At 38.8% G+C, this 21,634-nt stretch overlaps 1 protein-coding gene across 2 annotated transcripts; it reads left to right on the forward strand.

Annotated features, from left to right (window-relative positions):
- The first annotated feature begins 7,458 nt into the window (after window positions 1–7,458).
- On the forward strand, window positions 7,459–21,571 carry c21h18orf21 (chromosome 21 C18orf21 homolog). 2 transcript variants are annotated; one of them, XM_060857273.1, is made up of 5 exons: window positions 7,459–7,661; window positions 11,756–11,775; window positions 12,619–12,818; window positions 19,628–19,806; window positions 20,696–21,571. In XM_060857273.1, the coding sequence occupies exons 1-5, from the start codon at window positions 7,567–7,569 to the stop codon at window positions 20,838–20,840; spliced, it is 639 nt and encodes a 212-aa protein (XP_060713256.1). In that variant the 5' UTR covers window positions 7,459–7,566; the 3' UTR covers window positions 20,841–21,571. The 2 variants fall into 2 exon arrangements, with proteins under 2 accessions (XP_060713256.1, XP_060713257.1); XM_060857274.1 differs by having other exon boundaries at window positions 7,546–7,661; window positions 11,760–11,775.
- The last annotated feature ends 63 nt before the right edge of the window (window positions 21,572–21,634 follow it).

The raw sequence follows: 21,634 nt of genomic DNA on the forward strand, positions 1-21,634 counted from the left end.
GAATTTGATGAATTGATGGACAATGGTCACATTTCTTTTTTAAAACACAAAGGATGACAGGACCAACCACTGGATGTATAACTTATGCAGATTTAAAGTGTATTGAGTAACGCCTGGTGCATAAATGATCCAGAGTAAATCCCTGCATTTTATGACGTCTCTGCTGCCATGCATCATGACTGAATGCATCATTACATGAATCTTTGCTTCAGTTTCAGGTTTTTATTTATACTGATAAAAGGCTTCCCTAATACACTTAACAAGTAACAGTCCTTGTTCAGCTTGATTGCCAAGCCTATTGCACATGTCCTAAATTTAATCTAGTGTGCTTAATATCCTTGCAAAATTGTTTATCCTTTTTGCCGAAAATCGTTGCCAATTTATCCACTCAAATAAAAGAAATGGATGGCAACATTCATTTTGACACATGAAAAAAACATACTGTTATCATCCTTGTGCTATGGTTGGATATCATTAGGTCATCAGCATCTGTGTTCTTATACTGCTTCAAAAATATCAATTTTTAACTGCCATTACTCTCAAATTAGCAGTCATTCATATTATGCTGTATTCAGAAACCAACAAAAGAGCTTAAATACGATTGAAATAACTTTCGGATTTATTGTTGGGTCTATAGTCCAGTCGAGTAAAACTCTGACAGAGTTGAGCTTTGTTTTTAAGAGTTGAGCTTTGTTGTTTTTTTGTGAGTTTAAATGATAACCTTTATGCCATAAATCCACTTCTACAGCTTGGCGACTATGAATAGGAAGAGCAGCAACATGCAGACAATGCAATCTTGTGTTTTTCCATCTGTGTTATTCAACCCTAACCTTGAGGAGGATTATGCACCATTATTACAGGAGCAGACAAGCAGTGTGTGTTTGCTCATGCACGCTCACAAACAGACACACACACACAAACACAAATGCAGGTGCAATATTGTTGACCTTGTCTGTTGCTTTGCAGTAATATTTCTCTTGGCTTACACAAGCAAAAAAGTCCAATTTCACTTCTAATATATTTACTGTCACCCAGCAAAATGTTTATGAATTTTTATTTATGACTGCACACATTTTTGTACACACTAAACAAACAAAAGACCTTTGGAGACTGGTGCTGAGGAGGACGTCCTTCTGATGTGCACAGCGCAGCAGTTCCACTGGCTGCAACACAAGACACGAGCGGGAGTGAGAGGCAGCTCCCATGTCCTGTGTTGCAGCCCCTGGCCCAGCCACAGGTCACCTTCAGCTTCTATGCTCCCTGAGAGAGAGAGAGAGAGAGAGAGAGAGAGAGAGAGAGAGAGAGAGAGAGAGAGAGAGAAACAGAGATGCTATGGACTCCACATTCATCACGTGAACTTAAAATAGCCCTTGTGTTTCACTTTACATCTGAGACGGGCAGCAAAACATCATGGCCCAAATTGCCTGAAAGTGAGGTTAATGACATTTTAAGTCACCTTCTAGCAAAAAGACAAAAAATCTCTTGAGAGCTTAATGCCTGAGAAATCGGTCAACGTTGGTTCAGAATAATTTCTATTTTTATCTCAAGTATTTAAATCCCAAAAGATTGTGGCAGACAAATGGCTATCTTTTAGAAAATCTGAATGACTTCAGAGATGTCCTTGTTTAGTGTTTTCTGATACATCTGAGCATTTTGTCCCTCTGTACAACAATGTGAAGTCTTCCCTACTGTATAATGTATAAGCTGTCTCTTGCACAGTAAGCTAAAAGACATCATCAGTGAGAACTCAAAGCTCCTTGAGTGTTAATGGGTTCAAACTACTTCCAAGGCTCCAGGACCAAGCACGATGCGACACCAGGCAGCCCAAGGACATTGAGGTGAACAGAAAGAGGAGTCGATGTTGATAACTTGCACGCTGACAAAACGGCGAAATCCGGCCTGGGCTCAATCAGATAGCAGGGAAATTAGAGAGCAGTGGATATGGATGTGCTGTTCTGTACAGCTTTGACATTGTCGGACAGAAGGGGGTACGTTTTACATCTGATTTTTGCATTTGTTGCCGATTTTTGCAAGTGACAATAAATCGCAAGTCAACAACACTATTCCAAAACTAGATAAGCTAATCTGTTTTAGGTTTAAACAATATGAGACCAAGAAGAATTCAAACGAGAAGGAAGAGGAACGTCTATAATAGAAGTCGTATTTCAGCTCACATTAGTTTTGTTTAAAAGAAAATTATGAAACCCTTTAATGCACTTATCCTGTTCCTTATCTGAAAAGCTTTTAATTATCAGTTTGACAGCAAAATAGATAAATGAGCTCTCATTGTGCCTTTCTGCTTGGGCTGCAGGCAATTAATGAGACTTGTAATTACAGTATTGATGCAAGGTAATACAGTAAGTAGCCGTTAGACAATCAGGATTACGGGAGGTACGTGACTGGGACTCTGCTTTCAGTAAAAACCTCACTCCTTGACTGACTGATTATAACAAATGCCCATTGTACATACTACAAAGACACAAGAGGCACCAATGCCAACAGAAGTAGCCACAATGAACACTTCCGTAAGTCTTTCCCACCTTAAAGCTGGGGCGGAACATGTGGGCTGTGATGTGGAGGTCGGTATGAGGCTGCTTTGTACTGTGTCCTCTTTGTTCTCCAGACCCACCACAAATAGAGACATAGCTCTGCCTGCCACCAGAACAATGCTGCACACTGTTCCATTAGCCTACTGGTACCCCACTGTCCACAATCCTCAGCCCAGACAACATCCTTCCTCTGTACCAGCAGCAGCCAATCCGCATATTTAGTGCCAGGAGTGGAATCAGACTGTAAGCGTAGGAGTTCTATGCACTTTATGTGCTTTATTCAGAAGGAAAATCTGAGTGCTCAGCATCTGCCATATTTGAGTAACTTTCCTGATTCCTGTTTGATCAGCACTAATCGGATGTAATTTCATAAGAGAAGCTCACTAAGCTGACACAAGCGGATGCACTATAAAATGGAAAATGTCAAGATTGTAAAAAAAAAGAGAGAAGAGAAAAAAAGCTTAAATAGGTTTAAATGAATGATTTAATGATTTAAACTTGGAATTCCTTATGACTTCCAGTCCATATGAAAAGCAAAGCTCTGACTGGGCCTAAATCTTGCATCTAAAGCATATTTTAATCATGAGGTATAAAACAGAAAATGGGGAGGACATAAGCCGTAGTGTCTGTAGAGGGATGTAGTTACACTAACTTCAGTGTAAGTGGCATAAATTTCTTCAGCTACAATTTAAGAAATGACATAAATTAATCTGCTCTTTAGAAATACTTCAAAGTGTACTTTTTTTTCCTCTCCAAAATCAGGTTTATTCACAACCAAAGTGTCCCTTTATTTCATAATTTCTCTATTTCTCATCAAGCCTTGCCTGTGCGTAACTACCAAAGACACTTGAATGTCATTGCGTGTCTCTGAAAGGTGATCTGAGAGGACAAGGATCTGAATCTGAGAGCACTATTTACACTGAATAAAAAAACAGCATATTTAATTTCAGTTTGTGTCTTCAGTTCTCTTTGTCAAGAATAAGTTGTAAGATGAGCTATATATACACTTCAAGGATTTTTCAAGGGCTATTTGTGTACGTTTTTAGCTTTACTATATTAAACCATTAAGGGTTTTACTTATCACAGGGGTTCTCAAATTCACTTCGTGAGAAACCTATAGTGCAGAATGTAAAGCCTTTTCAGATTGCTTACTTCATCTGCTAATTATTAGGTATTTAAAGTAGGTTACATGTGTTTAGGGAAGGGAACTCTGACCTATTTCGTCATACACTGAGGAAAATCAAGTGGACTAGATAAAGTCTGCACTGTTCGTCACGTTCTGTTTCATAAAGTGGTGAACTCCTTGACATTTACATGGATCACAGTAACATGACAGGACTGATTGGCTCATTTTTTACAAATTGGTTTAGAATTTCTGTTATATGTTTCTTATCAAGGACAGAAACACTGATTTTGGCTAATGCAAGGTAGGGACTCTAAAGGACTGTCAAAACACTAACACTTCAAATCAGAAAAAAATGAATGGAGCTGTGCAGAAAGCATTTTGAACTGAAACCCTGTGGGGAAAAGACACTACAGGGAATGAAATAAAAGCTCAGTCTGCAAACTATTAGATAGCAAAGCCCTATTTCACAGCATGCCATTTAAAAAAAGGAGGTTCCTTAGGGGTTCTTTGGATTGTTTCTGGTTCTAGCTGTTTAGAGAGGTTCTATCTGGAACACTTCATGCTGATTTATCTTATAATATAGGACTGTAGGTGGGTAAAGGATAAAGGAGACTAATATGAGAGAGCTTATATATATGGATTCATTTTTAAAGATAAAAGTAAGAGAAATAGCCTGTAGATGAGTACTTATCTTGCAACATGCTTCTATTACCATCGAGTTGGGACAAACAGTAGATTAAAAGTAAAATGTACTAATTAAACTGAATATACACAAAACAAGATATTAAACCATACTTTCTATTGTAGATGGGGTGAGGTGTGTTCACGGGTATACCTTTTCTATGTATATATCTTTTGATTACAAATATACATATATACATATACATATATATAAACAGTATATATGCAGTGGGTCACTTTAGAAAAGTTTTACTCTCAAAGCTGATTAGGGGTTTTAAATCAGGGTCATACTGTAGACCTCCCAAAGGACTGAGAAGCATAGCCAAGGGATCTGCAATTATTATTATTATTATTATTATTATTATTATTAGCAGTAGTAGTATTATACTACACTGATTAAAAATATACTATGAACAAATGTATTATATTAGCTCGGCTTTATTCAATAGAATAATTTATAATGAATAGGTTTAATCCAAACCTTTGAAACCTTGAATACAACACCTTTATAAATAAAGTTAAAATATACCTATTGTGTTCTGTGTGTGGAAAGTTTATTAATTGAAAGGTGTATAACTCCAATGACTAGTCAAAATATTACTGTACACATCTAAATAATACAAATGAAAAAAATCTGCACTGAGCTCAATGGAATTTATTTCACAGATAAAGGGCTCCCTGAATAGTGCAGAATGTTTGAGAGTTACTTAAATCATTTTAAAGGTAGACGATACTTAGTATAAGTATACTATAAGTATACAGTATAAATACATAAGTATGCAGCATATTTTACATTTTTAGGTGAAAGATACATACTGATGGTTATATCATCATTGCAGCAAGGAAATGTAGAGTTTAGTACTATATATCAATTATTATCATTAATAATAATAATAATAATAATAATAATAATAATAATAATAATAATAATAATAATAATAAATCAACATCAGTCGTCGTCATCATCATCATCATCATTATCACATTATCATTATAAGTATTAGAGAACAGGATTAGGGTTCAGAATTATTAGGAGTAATCCAGATGTTGGTTTTTAGTGCACTGCATTTACCTGAAGTGAAGTTGGAGTTGCTCCTCTTGAAGCGCGCTGTGTTTTCATGTCTCTGTGAACCGCAGGATGGTTTTACTAGATCTGATCTGATCTAATCTGAGATGCTGATGCTCTTTCAGCTTCAAGCCTTTCTTAAACAGCACTGATGCTGACCACATACCGTCTCTGCTTCATGATCTGCTCAGGCACGGAAACAACCGCGAATTGCTGCACGCGCCTTTTGCCTCCTCCGTAGAGAGAGAGAGAGTGTGTGTGAATGTGTGTGTGAATGTATGTGACGGTCCAAGCCTTTAAATATCCAGTTTCTCTCTCTCTCTCTCTCTCTCTCTCTCTCACACACACACACACACACACACACACACATATACAGAGGAAAAGTCCGTGCGTTCAGTCTCTTGCCCGTATGTGAGACATGACATAGAGAGAGAGATATAGGCTGTGTTCTCTGACGATGTTAACCGAAAAGGAAGTTATTTCCAGCCTCACAACCCATGTAATTGCGGACAAAACACAATTCTCCAAGCAATCAATCTTCATTGTCCCTGGGCGCATAAAACTTTAACCTTCACTCCATTTTACTGCGTGGAGTAAAATTCCCCACTCACCTCCATAGTCCTCATGCTGCATCTGCTACCTGCAATTTCTCATCCAAACAATATAGCTCTAGTCCTCTTGACCTTGGTGTGCCCTGAAATCACCAGTGTAGTGGGATACAGCCTACTGCAGCATTACATCACAAGGTCCAACTAGTAACTAGGTCTAAGAGGCAATCATGAAGGTCAATGTTTGATAAAATGGATGGATGATGTAGCCGTTTATTGCTGCAGCTACACAGCTTTACAAAAAAAAAAAAATCATTGCTTAATAATAGCATGGAGCTTTGGGCATGGAACACGGTGTGAGGTGGCAGTCAACTCTACATGGGATATAAATCCATTGCTGGCCATGAGAGCAACTGAAGGCAGCCAGTCCACATACAGGCATGTTTCTAAAGAAAACCCATGTAGAAAGGGGAAGAGAATGCAGAATTAACCTGAGCTCAAAATTGAACAAGGGTAATTATGTGTAATAATTATGTGTAATAATAATAATAATAATTATGTGTAATAATAATAATAATAATAATAATAAGAAGAAGAAGAAGAAGAAGAAGAAGAAGAAGAAGAAGAAGAAGGAGAAGAAGAAGGAGAAGATGAGGAAGGAGCTGATTATCCTACACAGGGCCACAGGGAATCTGGAGTCTATCAGGGATCAAGGTGTCCCCATCACAGGGAACAATCACACAATATCCACACACTCGTCCAGTTTAGAAATGCCAATCAGTCTATTTTGGACTTGGGGATGTCCATGTTACTCCATGCTAACAAACAGGGTTGAGGGAGGAATTCAACCCCCAACTTCAGAGGTGAAAAGCAAACGTCATAAGCACAGTCTATACATGAAGTGAACAAGGCATTTTGTGTTTGTTTTTAAATATAAATATACTGCTATACCCAAAGAAACTCCAAAACAAACCCAAAATTTCCAAAATTGAATCAAACTAGCAGCCTAATTTGAACCACCACAACACTGACCATGCAGTTACTCAGAATAAGTAAAGAATAACGTAAGCTTATATTAATAAACATGCTCTATTCATACCGTGAACTTCATATATATGACTGCTCAATCACATCCAGTGGAAAGTAAAAACCTAAACCTTGCACTTTTTGCAACTTTTCTATTGGCCAAAAAACTTAAATAATGTGCTTCTTATTCATATCTGATTATCTGATCAATCCAAAAATATTCATTTATATTCTATATTCTATAAAACCTGTGTTTTCGATAGTCACATATAATAAAGTATTGGTCTGGTACACATTTACAGAGGTTGTGAAAATAACCTTTATTTTATATAATTTTAACAATCTGTCATGTTTGTGTGTCCTATATTGTAACGTACAAAGTGTATGAATGAGCATCGATTTAACTTTACGAAATATACTTTTATTTTGAAGAATCTTCCGGAAATTAACCCGGAAGTAAAATTTGCTGCCTGACAGTAGAAAGCTACGATCCTGATTTTATGGTTTTGTTTCTTCGTTTTTTTATTTTGTGATAAAGTGTTTTTTTTTTTTGCTGTTAGTTTTAAGACGATGGAAAAAGTGGTCCTCAGTAAAGCCCAGGTGTTTTTATCTAAAGCGTCGTTTTTTTATAAGGACATTTGTCCAGAACAGGCGCGTTTCCTCATGTGAGTAGCTTATTATTTGTGTGTCGACATTCAGACCTTTTATGTGTTATTGCAGCGTTTACATTGTTTTTTATTGTTGTATTAAGATTATATTTCGTTAGATGTCAGAGTCAGGATTCCTTCGTGTCCATGTGTATATTCACCTGCACGCGTCCCAAATCGACTACTTATACAACACACTAACCGTTTATACTCTTTTTTTTGTGAATATAAAGTACGTACTTTTGGAGTGTGTAGCGTTAGTATGCGAGTACATGGACATACAATTACGTTTCGGTTTTTTTATTTAATTAATTTGTTTTTATTTGTTTGAAAATTAGGCATTTTGAACTCCTCGTGCAAGGAAAGTAGTAGAACATCCGGGTACCTTTGGGATGCCGAATTTAATTATTATAAAGCGGGTAGAAGTCGAATTGGGACGCAGAATGAGTGTCTTTAGGTAAACATACCGTTAGGGGGCGACAGAGAACAAACGTCAACTTTAACGTTCTCCATACATATTTAAGAAAGCACAATGTCATAAACAAGAGAAATATAGTCACGAACAATAAAATGTTATGTGTAAATAGCATTATAAAATTTGTGAACACAAAATTACTGAGCAGTTTCTAGTTGATAAAAAAATCCATTCACAATCAGTGAAAATCTGAAACTTAGCATTTTAATGACGACTTTAAAAGTGATTTGGGTAAAAAAATAAATAAATGAAATAAAATTCTGTCTGTAATGGTTAAGGACGTGGGTGTTATAGTGTTTTTAATGACAGAATTTGTGTGATCCATTCAGACTCATAGCAGCCATCACATTTCTCTGATAGACAACTATTGTGCCCTGGTGTGCAGGGTTGCCAGATTTTACTAAAAAGCGCCATCACAACTACAATTCAAACCCTCACAATAAAGCCCTATTCGGACGGGACTAGTTTTCCAAACGACGTTTGAGGTAGAATTTTTTTCAGCCGACGTCTGTCATTTCATGTATGGATTCGGACGGGACTAACATTCATTCATTCATTCATCTTCTACCGCTTATCCGAACTACCTCGGGTCACGGGGAGCCTGTGCCTATCTCAGGCGTCATCGGGCATCAAGGCAGGATACACCCTGGACGGAGTGCCAACCCATCGCAGGGCACACACACACACTCTCATTCACTCACGCAATCACACACTAGGGACAATTTTCCAGAGATGCCAATCAACCTACCATGCATGTCTTTGGACCGGGGGAGGAAACCGGAGTACCCGGAGGAAACCCCCGAGGCACGGGGAGAACATGCAAACTCCACACACACAAGGTGGAGGCGGGAATCGAACCCCGACCCTGGAGGTGTGAGGCGAACGTGCTAACCACTAAGCCACCGTGCCCCCCCCCACGGGACTAACATCTCTGTGTTTATTACGGAGGTACAGTAGGAGTGTCTGTGTTTTACATGTAGGCGTTTCCTAAGACCACATGTCCAGGATGCGTGGATTGCGTTTGGTCATATGACCGATCAGTAGTAAAATTGACTATAGAAATGAAAGTACTCTTACCTGAAACTGATATTATAGTAGCCAGTCTTAACAATTTACGTGATTTGGCTCTTCTTGTTGATTTATTTTTTATTTCTTCGCAGGGTAGCAAACACATTAACATCCATTATTGGTGTGCAGAAAGCAGAAACTTGTATACCGGTGCACTAGGGTTAATACGGTAGTTCACGTTGACCAAAACAGACAAGAAAACGCGTTTTGGAAAAAAAACATTTTCGGCAATCACAGACATTCGCATTCAGACGGGATTAGATTTCTCAGAGGAGCGCCGATTTTGCTGAAAAACAGTAGGTAATTTGCTCTGGAATTTTTACACAGGTCGTGTGAGAAAAAGACAGACATGGCAGATTCGGACGGGATTAAAATCACAAAGTACGTCTGTGAAACTGAAATTTCTCTAACGACCCCCTGTAAAACTAGTCCCGTCCGAATAGGGCTTAAGACTTATCTTAGGTGGAACTATTCAATAAAACCCAGGAACATGAAAAAGGGTAACATTCGTTTGGCCTTGAAATGGTGCACACACATCTCTGATTGATTGATTCAGAGCTAGTCCAACTCTGGCAACCCTACTGGCTAGATTTAAGGAGGTGTCTGATTCACACCTCTCATTGAATTAGTCTACTTTATTATGCAGTCTATTGAATATATTGTTCAATACCCAAATGCATTAAATTGAGAGAGTTGTATCGAATATCTTACACTGTATCATTGCATCCCTAACAACTGAGTAATAATTCAGAAATGAAATCAGCTGACTTGTCCATCCCCAGTTACAATACAGGCCTCGTGGCAGTATAAATAATCTAAAATACAGGATTCCTGATTTATTACTGTGGTGCACTTGCACCTCACTGTGCAGAGGAAAAGCAGGCAGCGTTTATCTCTCTGTCAGATGTCCTGAATACAAACTCTTCTCATTTTCAAGAATAATAAGCTTATGGAGCAATCAACACTTTAAACTTTTTTTTTTTTTTTTTAGATTATTTTAGTGCACGGGGGGCACGGTGGCTTAGTGGTCAGCACGTTCGCCTCACACCTCCAGGGTCGGGGTTTGATTCCCGCCTCCACCTTGTGTGTGTGGAGTTTGCATGTTCTCCCCGTGCCCCGGGGGTTTCCTCCGGGTACTCCGGTTTCCTCCCCCGGTCCAAAGACATGCATGGTAGGTTGATTGGCATCTCTGGAAAATTGTCCCTAGTGTGTGATTGCGTGAGTGAATGAGTGTGTGTGCCCTGCGATGGGTTGGCACTCCGTACAGGGTGTATCCTGCCTTGATGCCCAATGACGCCTGAGATAGGCACAGGCTCCCCGTGACCCAAGGTAGTTCAGATAAGCGGTAGAACATGAATGAATGAATGAATTTTAGTGCACCATTCAAAGGATTTCCTGTAATAAACAGCCACTTAGAGAGAGAGAGAGAGAGAGAGAGAGAGAGAGAGAGAGAATAGACTCGATTTTGTTTAGCTTAGTTCATGTGCTTCTTGTCTCATGTGAAATGTCACTGTGTGTCCTGTGACAATGCCATGCATGCTTCGAGTGTTTGTCTTGCTGTGCATATTACATGCGCTATGCGTGTATTCATGTTACTGAGCCGACTGGCATTGGCTTGACTCACACCGGCTGTACGTGTCTCACCGTACGCACCATTTCACAGGCATGTGAGACGACAGCTTTGATGAAATGCTTTACCACAGCTTTTGTTTTACTCCGTGCCTTTCTAATTTTAACCATTTAGCCAGTTTGTTTCTGTTTATCCACGCAGCGACGGCAGCAGTGTCACTGTGACGTGTGCGGAAAACATGTACGCACAGTTTGTGACCGTCGCTGAGCTCGATTCATCTTTTCCCTTTTGATTTTCCTTCATCTCATGTACGTGAAAGTTAGCTGTGAGGCTCGAGCGATCCGGACAAACTTTCTCATCCATAGATTGTATCTGTCGAGAGAGCGCTCGTCATTCCAAGTGCTTTGTTGATAACGTCTCTTACCACCTGGACAGTGCACTTATAAGGAGATGTAGGAGAGGAATTTTAAATAGGCTTTTAGTACAGCGTCCCGTGTCTAAAATTCAGCTTGAAATAGAGACGTAATAAACAGCTTAACAATGTTTTAAGACATCTGGTTTTAAAAGAGATTTCACATCTGTGGTGATCTTTAAAAATCAAATATTGTGTGTGTGTGTGTGTGTGTGTGTGTGTATGTGTGTGTATGTATATGTGTGTGTATGTATATGTGTGTGTGTGTGTGTATGTGTGTGTATGTATGTGTGTGTATGTATGTGTGTGTGTGTGTGTTACTAAACCCGTCTAAAAATCCCAAAACAAATCAATGCTATGGAATGTTTGAGAAGTTTTACACTAAACATCTCCACACACACGCACAGACACCCACATATGAATTCATTGACCACTATTGAGGTCATCTATGTAAAGAAGTGCATGTAAACGTTGTTTATGTTGGAGTTATTTATTATCGTCATTCAATTATTCACCTAAATATAAAGTGCCACAGCCGGATTGCTCAGAAATAACCCCCATCTTTTCCCGTCTTTTCTCTGTTTCAGGCAGAAACAGCAGATGAATGGTGAGTTGTAAACGCAGTGTATTGCGGTGTATTGTAATTCACTCTCACATCCGAAATCCGTGTCGAATAGTGACCTCAAAGCGGCTGTAAAAAATGTAAAGGTCACAGAGGGTCAATAAAAAATGGCAAGCTGACTAAAATGAATTCTGACAGCACTCCATACACACTGAGAGTAATCATCATGTTTACAGCATGTACAGTATGTATAAATGCCATGTGGGAACATTTTCTTTATCAATAAAATCCAGGGTGAAATTAGAGTCAAAAATCTGCCTTTTTATTTGTTAATTATAAAGCATATTTAATATGTTTCAATTTCTTAATTATTATAATAATATGAACTATATTAACAAAATGTATAAAACATTTTGATGCGTTCACATTGTGTACAAATGTCTGAGTAAATATCAAATGATGGGCTAATTACAGGAAAATGTACTTCTTTTTAATTAAAATTTATATATGTATTTGAAATGAAAATATATAAAGACCTGAATGCAGACAGGTTTAACAATCTAACAAGTGAACATCTGCCATTCAAATGAGTAAAATTAGTAAAACGGCAAAACCTTCATCCCATGTGTAAGAAATGTCCGTCTTACAGCATCCCATCATCCGAGTATTTCAGCCTCGGAGGACATTTATAAGCAAGCGCTCAGAAATGAAAGCAGACGAGAGAGAGAATAAAAGCTAATTGAAGATTATTACATTCAATTTAAGCTTGTGTTTAACGGTGTTACTTTAGTATACCTGAGTGTAATGAGAGGTTCCATTTGAAAGATTTCTCAGTTTTAGTTAACATATTAAAACACATTATGACTGTTTGCACGTGGTTGGTTTCAGGCCCTGCACTGCCAGACACGACGCTTTGCCCGTTCTGCTTTCAGTGGCGTCGGCCTGGAGAGTACCGCGTGCGATTACAGCCCAAACCCAGACCTTCGGTGCGGATCAAGAGGCTGCTCAGGAGGGAAAAGTCCCACAAGAGGCTCAGTTCACAGGAAATCAAACTGCTTCAGAGGTTCAGAAGGGCTTCCTCCATTTTGGTAAGGTTTCATGCACAAGATATATTAAATATTCAACTTGAATTCCTCCTGTATATGCAGTGGTCTAGATTTTTAGGAATTGTAAGATCAGGAAACTTTTTACTAGTCCATCTGGGAATTGTGTTCATGTTGTGTTTACTGTCAGTGGATAGCAGAAAGCGGCTGCTCTTCTACCTTGTGGTAATAGAAAAACCCTAGCATATTACAGCGCTTCTTTTTTTAGAGCAGGGAAAGGAAAATTGGCTCTGCACTCGTTACTATGCAACAACGATGTAAGTATGGAAGAGTATTTTGGTTTAATCCACAGTACTTTGCCGCCTGGCTGCACTTTCAGATATTTATATTTGAATACTTGAACTCTTAAGACTTGGTACAGTTTGCATTTAAATCTATTTCATTTAAATTCCTGCAAAAAAAAAAAATGAACAAACAAGAAAAACTTAGATTTTAGATATTGCTTCATCTGATTTAGAGTAAAAGCTTTGGGCTCCGTTGCATCCCAAGGCTATTAAGAGAAGTTATATTTCAAAGGGATCCTTTTCTTTCACTAGCACTCATTTGTGTGCTTGCTTACCCATAATCCCTTGTTGTTATTATTTTGCATGACTTCCTGATTTACTGAATGATTTGCTAAATGACCTGTTGGTTTAATTCCTGATTAATTTAATGACTTCAGGACAGATTTACTGATCAACTAGTTTAATTATTGACTGACTTACTGACATGTTCGCTAAACTATTGACTGACTTCTTTACTGACTGACTGTCTGACCTACTGACTGACTGACAAACTTGTTGCCAGCTGAAACATATTAATCACGGCAAAATGATTGTCACAAACTCTTGCGTTCGTTTGTTTAAATCCGAACAGCAGATTTTTTTTTGGCCAGGCAGTGTATTGTAGTGACTAAGACATGATAGATTTTGTAATCAGAAGAATTAATAATAACTCTTAGTGATGTAGAAGAGCTGCTGCAGTGCTGTGTGATTATACTGAGACACTGGGGTATCTGGGGAAGGTTTAGCTGGAGTATTTAGATGCTGCACATAGTCGTGTGTGTGTGTGCGTGTGTGTGTGCGTGTGTGTGTGTGTGTGTGTGCGTGTGTGCGTGTGTGCGTGTGTGTGTGCGTGTGTGTGTGCGTGTGTGTGTGCGTGTGTGTGTGCGTGTGCGTGTGCGTGTGCGTGTGCGTGTGCGTGTGCGTGTGCGTGTGCGTGTGCGTGCGTGTGCGTGTGCGTGTGCGTGTGCGTGTGCGTGTGCGTGCGTGTGCGTGTGCGTGTGCGTGTGCGTGTGCGTGTGCGTGTGCGTGTGTGTGTGCGTGTGTGTGTGCGTGTGTGTGTGCGTGTGTGTGTGCGTGTGTGTGTGCGTGTGTGTGTGCGTGTGTGTGTGCGTGTGTGTGTGCGTGTGTGTGTGCGTGTGTGTGTGCGTGTGTGTGTGCGTGTGCGTGTGTGTGTGCGTGTGTGTGTGTGTGTGCGTGTGTGTGTGCGTGTGTGTTAATAGCATGGAAGGAATAGCATGTGCCTTGAATATTGAAGTATTTTTTTTTAAATTTATACCATATAGCTGTTAATTGCTCAGAAGGTGTTGCTTCATTTTCCATGACAGCGGCTCTGACAGATGTGCCGTGCAGCTGCACGACGAATCACGGGTTTATTGTAACGCACATATATGCTTCCATATTGTTTTTATAATAGGGTAATTCTTTACACAGGGACCTGAAGGGTGGATAGTCCACATAAACCGGTTCAACATTGTGTTAATTGTGTTGTATACGGTGAAGTTTTCTCTAAGGAGACATTTATTTATTTAGTACTTTCTACTCAAGGGTTAAACATATAGCTGTACTAATTATATTGATCACTTATAAACTAGTACAAAATCTAAAGGTCACAGAGGTAATGCTCGATATTAACAGTGTACTGGTGTGACCATATCACATAATATACAGAATAGAATTTGTCATTATTCCTATAAGGTTGACACTGCATATAAATGTACTTGTTGTGTGCCATTAAAGTATATGTCTAAACCACATTTAGAATGCAGGCGTGCTGATATGTATTTACAGATATTGTTTTGCATGAGACTTTTATTATTTGCCTTGTAGGTCAATAGAGCATCAAATACTAAAAATATCTTGCACGATTGACTATATTTGGGGCAAAAAACTTTTCACGTACCTCTTATAATATCTTGCAAATGCCATACATAATGGGGGGGGACCTGCTCTCTGATTGGCCACCGTTACCCCAAACCATTTGTTTATTGCTTAAGTCTACTCAAAATAGTTGAATCTGGATAATGGGATGATTATGGTCACGACTTGCCCTTGAAAGGTTGAAGCTGATTTATAGGATGTCTGGGGCTGTATTTACTTTCCAGTCTGATTCCAGACCCTGATGTGGGTGACATGCTGTTTGTTTCCGCCAAAAGGCCGAGGGCGACTGGAATGTTTTGCACATGCTCGGACAAAAGGAATCGATCCACAGAGCCATAGAGAGCAGTCAGGTTTCAGTAATGGCTTGGGCACTTGTGTCAGTTTGCCTTTCTGCAGCTGAAACCATAGCACCAAGGTCGAGTGAGGGTATTTTAGGTCCAGGCCTATAATAGATTGATCTACCGGATTGATTTTTAGTGTGGTTTGTTTGTTTGTGTGGGGTGGGGGGTAGAGGTGGGGGGTGTTCAGGAAGTGTGCCAGTGGCTCGGGCTGGAGAGAAACTGGCACCTCATTTTGAAAAGCTCCTTCATGAAACCATTGCTATTCGATCCCATTCACAGTTTTCATGCAAACGTTTCCTCACAATTCGCCGAGCTGCTGAGGCTTGTCATCGTGTTGGAAGTGGTCCGAAATCCCGCCTGAAGAAATCTGTAACGCGTTGTTCAGGTTTCAGGCCAGACTTTGTAATCTGCCCAACGCTAAACTAAATACAGCTGGTCTCGCTTCACTTCCCTCTCTTCGTGTTCACAGCCGCTCACTGAGCTCAAGCAGCTGCTGTTGATTGATTGAATGAGACTCATTAGAGCTGTCAGGTTTTAACTGGTATATGCGTGCATCCTTTAGAGCGTCTACAAATTCCTCCTGACATAATAACAGCAGTGGCATGAATTTCATCCGTGCATGTTTAATAGCACTGGAGAAAATGTGATTATTCTGGTAATGATGAAAACAAGCTTATGGTATCATGACTACTTGTCTGATTCGGTCTGTTTGCATTCTGAGTGAAATGTGCAGCAAAATTGTCCTTGAGAGCTGTTTTTATTAGATCATGCCTTCTCTCACTAACCCACTGCAGAGGTTTCTGTTACAATTCTCCACCTCGCTCGTGCACCCGAGACGCCTCGTCCCCGGTGCTTCTCTGTCACCTGACCTCAAACCAGGTTTTTTTTTGTGCTGAGGTTTACTCATTCCGCAAAAGCTTTTATCCAAAGTGACGTAGGATTAATCTGAACAGATGAAAGTCTTGTTGAAGGACTCGACAGCGGCGGCTCAGCTGTGCCGGACTCTTGAATAGGAAGTAGGAATGTGCAGATAAGTGTTTACACAATGACCTCAAAAATCAGCATTTATATTTAGAACTGTATTCTCACAAGATTAACACTTTATATCCTTAAGTCATCATATAACATCTGTCATCTAAGGGGCAAATCTCCAAACAGTTGCCACAAGTTTATATCAATGTGCCGTTTTAAATGCTTTTTGGTTTCTATAGCAACATCTTATTAACATGTAAAACAGAAACATAACAAGGCTAATAATTAATTGATTAAAAATGTTATTTATGAAAGAAAATGCTTATAATATCTCTGACAGTCTTCAGGACAGGGAGTTTTGCACTTTTTTTCCCTCTGTAACATGACTGCTATTCATTTATTTCTTTTTTTATTTTCATCATAATGAAATCTTGCCTCATCGTGGATGGACGGATGGATGGATGGGTGGATGATGGATAGATAGAGGGATGGATGGATGGATAGATAGAGGGATAGATGAATAGATGGATGGATAGTTAGATGGATGGATAGATAGATGGATGGATAGATAGATGCATAAATTGGTTATAAGAAAGTATGCACAAATATTATATGTATATAAACATTAACATGTGATCCAATAAAATACTATTTAGTTGAAGTAAACGGCTGAGATATTGCACTTAACATATTGTACCTGTACACAGTTCAGTTTATTATAATGTTAACTACAATAAAAGTTAAGTTTGAATAATACCGACGTATTGCACATTCAATGTCTTCTGTAGAGAGTTCGGTTCATATTCCATAATTGTCCTTTGCTCCTACGTGATCTCTCGTCTCCAACACTCATTTTTAAGTTGAGACAAATAAAGGTGTAAATATATTTAAGTACTATATTGTTAGACAGTTAAGTCGTTGTAGACATGTGGTTTTTGTTACTTTACCCTTTTCCTGTGTCTTGCTGCTGGCTGGAGGTGTTTATTATGAGCTGGGACACGGTGTATTTGGAGTTGTTTTATCACTTGATTGTTATCGTGATGGTTAAAGTAGTCTGAGAGCATTTCTGTTTCTGCTATTTATTATAGTTAGAAGCTGAGGTTTGAGGAGCCATTTATAGCCTCATATGGATTCATGCTCATCTTTTTAGGAATAGTTTCCACTGGTAATGTGCTATTGTTGGCTAATGGGTGCTGACAGGATTGTCTTTGATAGCTCTAAGTTATTTATCCTTGCCTACAAACAATGAATAGTACTATTATTTAAAAAAAAGCATTTACTATTCAGTGATATATTATTATTATACAGTTCATACTCAATTTAATCCGGTCTAATCTTAAAAACTGGAAACTAAAACATGTTTTTTTAACAGTAGCTTTGTGTGTGTGTGTTACTTCATCCAGTTATACATTTCACCAAGGGACAGCAGATTACTTGGATTATTTGTTTCATATATAAAGTAAATCAGTCAAACAAGATTATATTATATAGAACAAGTCCTGATGGTAATGTTTAAGTATTCATTAAACATCAGAAGACAAACTGGACACACACACACACACACACACACACACACACACACACATTGAGTAGCTTTGGGGTCTTTTCACCAGAATTATTTTGCTTTTATATGATTCTTTGTAATTGCCACCAAATTGTTAAATAAATACATTTTCTTGCATTCAGACTCCATGAGCTTTTCAAACCTTTACACTCAACTAGACAAAATCATAGCTCGATTTTTTTTTGTACATAGATCACAGACATTTCTCATGCCTGAGAAGTGTTTTACATTGTAGAACATTTATATTTATAAGAAATAAGGTTGTAGTATTAACCAATAGACCCTGGATTAGTCGAACTGTCTCCGCCTAGCTCAGGGTGATTGGCTAGAGTTGTGTCTATATGTGTGTGTGTGTGTGTGTGTGTGTATGTGCACGTGCACACAACTGTGTTTAATAGTAATGTGCAGCGGTGTAAACTCTCAGACAATCCTGTATCACTCTTCAGCTCCACCACCTGTTCCCATCAGCAAACATGGCTAACTTTGTGTCGGTGAGTTTAAACTCTTGTAAAACAAAGCTTTGCTCTGCCAGGGATGAAAACTACTGTTGGATATACGTAAATGGTTCACGCTGCACAGAACAGCTTTCTTTGTCTCTGTAGATGTGAGTGGGTGAGAAAGTGGCAGGCTGTTAAGTCCGGGCTTTGGTGTGTGTTTGGTTTATGAGTTATGTGTGTTAGTAGGACAGCCGAACACATCAATTGTTATTGACGTTATATATGAATAATGCTGTCAAGGAAGTAAGCGCTTTGACAAAACACAATTCATTTGTCATGTTCTTTAAGCATTCTCACAAATCTGTGGGTTTTCTGTAGGTGTTGGAAATATTTTGTTGCATCAGTAATGTAATAAATCATGACACTATAGAAGTTCCTCTGTTCACGTTACTGTATTTCAAGCCATATTGTCACACTATCTAGAGAGAGATTTTTTTAAATCTACAGGAGTCTGAGCACAGAGCTGTTACAGGAGGTGATGGTGATTTTAAACTTTATTTCCAAAATTGTTCAGGAATAAGTGGTGAACCGATGGGATTTTTAGGGTTTTTTGTGATTAGGATCAACTGAGAGGATTTTATTTTTTGTTATCCGACACGACCGCATATCTCTATTATACGAAGCATCCTGTTGCACCTGGAAATTTGTGACTTTTTATATAAAACCCAATCACTGTAAACTATTCAGACATATTGTAGCTAGAGTGTTGTCTTTTTCTAATTGTACAAATGTAGTACACAGACTACAGCTTTGATTGCACCTGTTAAGTTTATTTATTTATTTTTTTATAAATATTAGACGTACCCTATGGAACATTTTACGTTGCATGTATTTTATGTAATAAAATGGCATAAGCATCACATTTAACAGCAAATCTAGCTTTGTTCCCCAGCAGGTCATCACACACAGTTCACGGTTGTTTACGCAGGAGGATTTTTTTTATGACGCACATGTTGAACCCGACTGTAATGACTCACACAATAATAATCAGCGATTTCAGTGTCGCCGTCACTCCACACATATGATTCATTAGTGCTGATCATCACAACCAGGACCGCACACACACTCCTACACTTTTCCCCCTTCTCTTCCTCAGCTTCAAACATACAACCAACGAAAAATTTCCTTTCAGCAAAGAATTCATGTTGTTGCAGTTAATCCTGCTGTGTATGTATTAATGCATGTGTATGTGTACGTTCTGCTGTACTCCAATTTTTCACTGTTATCTGATTATATGATTTGTCTTTGAGTTATTTTTATGTTTTTTTTTTTCTCCAAGATGGCAACCCGTCACATTTGTAATAAGACATCCAGGCAAGTTGGGATGAACAGGGAATTTCTGGGGACTTGTCCAAAGAACACCCCAGTGAGCATGTCAAAATGTAGGACTCCTCAGTCTGCTAACAAGTCGACACCTAAGCCCAACTTCCATGACAAAACGCCAAGCAGAACACCGGTGTAAGTTACTTCACATACTGGTTTCTTCTTCTTCTACCGTCTGCTCCGTGTTCGGGGTCGCCACATTTGGCACAGGCTTTACGCCCGGTGCCGTTCCTGACACAACCATCCCTTTTTATCCAGGCTTAGGACCAGGATCGATCCCTGCCCAGTAATCAAACCACTTCACATGCTGGTTTATTTGAATAAAATAAAATTCATATCTCCACTGAACATCCCCTTATTGCCATGGGAGCAGAAGTGACTATGCTTTCTGAATGGGAGGGGCATACGCTCTCTCCCCTGTCAATCACAGCGACACTAGCCAATCACGAGTATCTGTGAGCTCATGCAGGCAAAAGAGGACAGATACACACTTTGTTTTAAGTGTTCTAGCATGAGCAATAGGCTTCACATGCTTTAGAGGAAGCAAGTGGTAACCTTCACTTCCTCCCTTCACTTTTTGGCAAATGATAGGGGAGAACTGGCTGCTGGGTGGGAAATGGCAGTTTACCAATTTGGGGAAAATCCCAAAAGATATTTTTATTAATGTAATTCATATTAAGATTTTTATTTTAATATTAATATAACATTTGGAGATGAAGATACAAAGACGAAAATGTATTTGAATATCATATATGATATTATATATATATATTTATTATTAACATGGTAACATACACTATTTCACTGTTTTGTTGACAATTGAGGTAGAAGGAACGTTCAGGAAACCGAAAACACTAAATTTCTGCATGGTATAAATCATCCTGTAGGGCGTACAAACTTATGCATTCATCTATAGGTGCATTCTCCATACTGCCAGCTTCAGTCAAATATGTAAAACACAAAATGTATGATAAGTGCCTTAGGGAGCAGATTAATAATTTGATTTCTAATTTCTAATCTGCAGGGCTCGACCATCTGAAGCTTCCAGCTCCTCAAAGTCAGGCAGTGGGAAAAAATCTGCTTTCTCACGTCTTAAGAAACTTCTGATGCTCGACGACAGCCAGAAGAGTAAGAAAGGCGGCCTGAAAGACTTCCTCACGTCTCTTTAAGAACCGTGTGGGCCACAGAACCCAGAGACCCCACACCACCATGGTCTAGCCTGATTTCATTTAGAACAACAGGCTTAAGAGGGAAAAGGAGCTGATGTTTGGCTGTACTCACTTTAGTTCACACTATAGCGACACCTGCTGGATGACTCAGTGATGCCTGCTTTACAAAAGTGAAGTTCTTGTATCTTCCCTGTCTTCCATCACAGTCCCTGTCCTGATGGACGAGGACTAGAAGAGACCCGGCTGCCTTTTTATCAGTACAGTTTTTCCCCAGGCTGTAAATGCTTCATCTACAATAAATAAATGTTATTCATTCCTGTCACTGTTGTGATGACAGGTGTGTGTTTCCCCCATTTTTTTGTTTTGTATATTTCGTCTCAGAGAATTGAAAGATTAATCAGAAAGAGAAAGGGCGGATTGTCATGGTTTTTTTTTATTTTATATATATTATATGAGAGAGAGACATTTTGGAGTTTACACAATTCTCTTAAGTAGATCACTTTTTGTATCTTCTATTCTTTTGTAACAACACTGTTTTTGTATACTTGAGGTTCACATACTGGTCAGTTGTAATGTAGTGTTTAAGGGCTGTTAGTGGTTTCACACTAAAGGTTTACAATTGTTGGACTGACCAAATATGTGTTACTGTAGCCACTTTAAGATTCAATGACAAATGAATGCAACGTGTATGCAGACTTCACTTATTTTCAATAAATCACCTGTTAAACAATTCTCTTCTCCTCTCTTCTATCCTAATAATGTTATATTCCATACAATTTGAGAGATAGATAGAT

The sequence above is a fragment of the Tachysurus vachellii genome, chromosome 21 (genome assembly GCF_030014155.1).
Source record: "Tachysurus vachellii isolate PV-2020 chromosome 21, HZAU_Pvac_v1, whole genome shotgun sequence".
Classification (NCBI taxonomy): domain Eukaryota; kingdom Metazoa; phylum Chordata; class Actinopteri; order Siluriformes; family Bagridae; genus Tachysurus; species Tachysurus vachellii.

Excerpts from the sequence above, each read along its gene's own strand:
- c21h18orf21 (XM_060857273.1), top strand. The coding sequence starts at position 7,567 with ATGGAAAAAGTGGTCCTCAGTAAAGCCCAGGTGTTTTTATCTAAAGCG. Across the intron at positions 7,662-11,755 it reads GAACAGGCGCGTTTCCTCAT|GCAGAAACAGCAGATGAATG; the intron begins GTGAGTAGCTTA and ends TCTCTGTTTCAG. Across the intron at positions 11,776-12,618 it reads GCAGAAACAGCAGATGAATG|GCCCTGCACTGCCAGACACG; the intron begins GTGAGTTGTAAA and ends GGTTGGTTTCAG.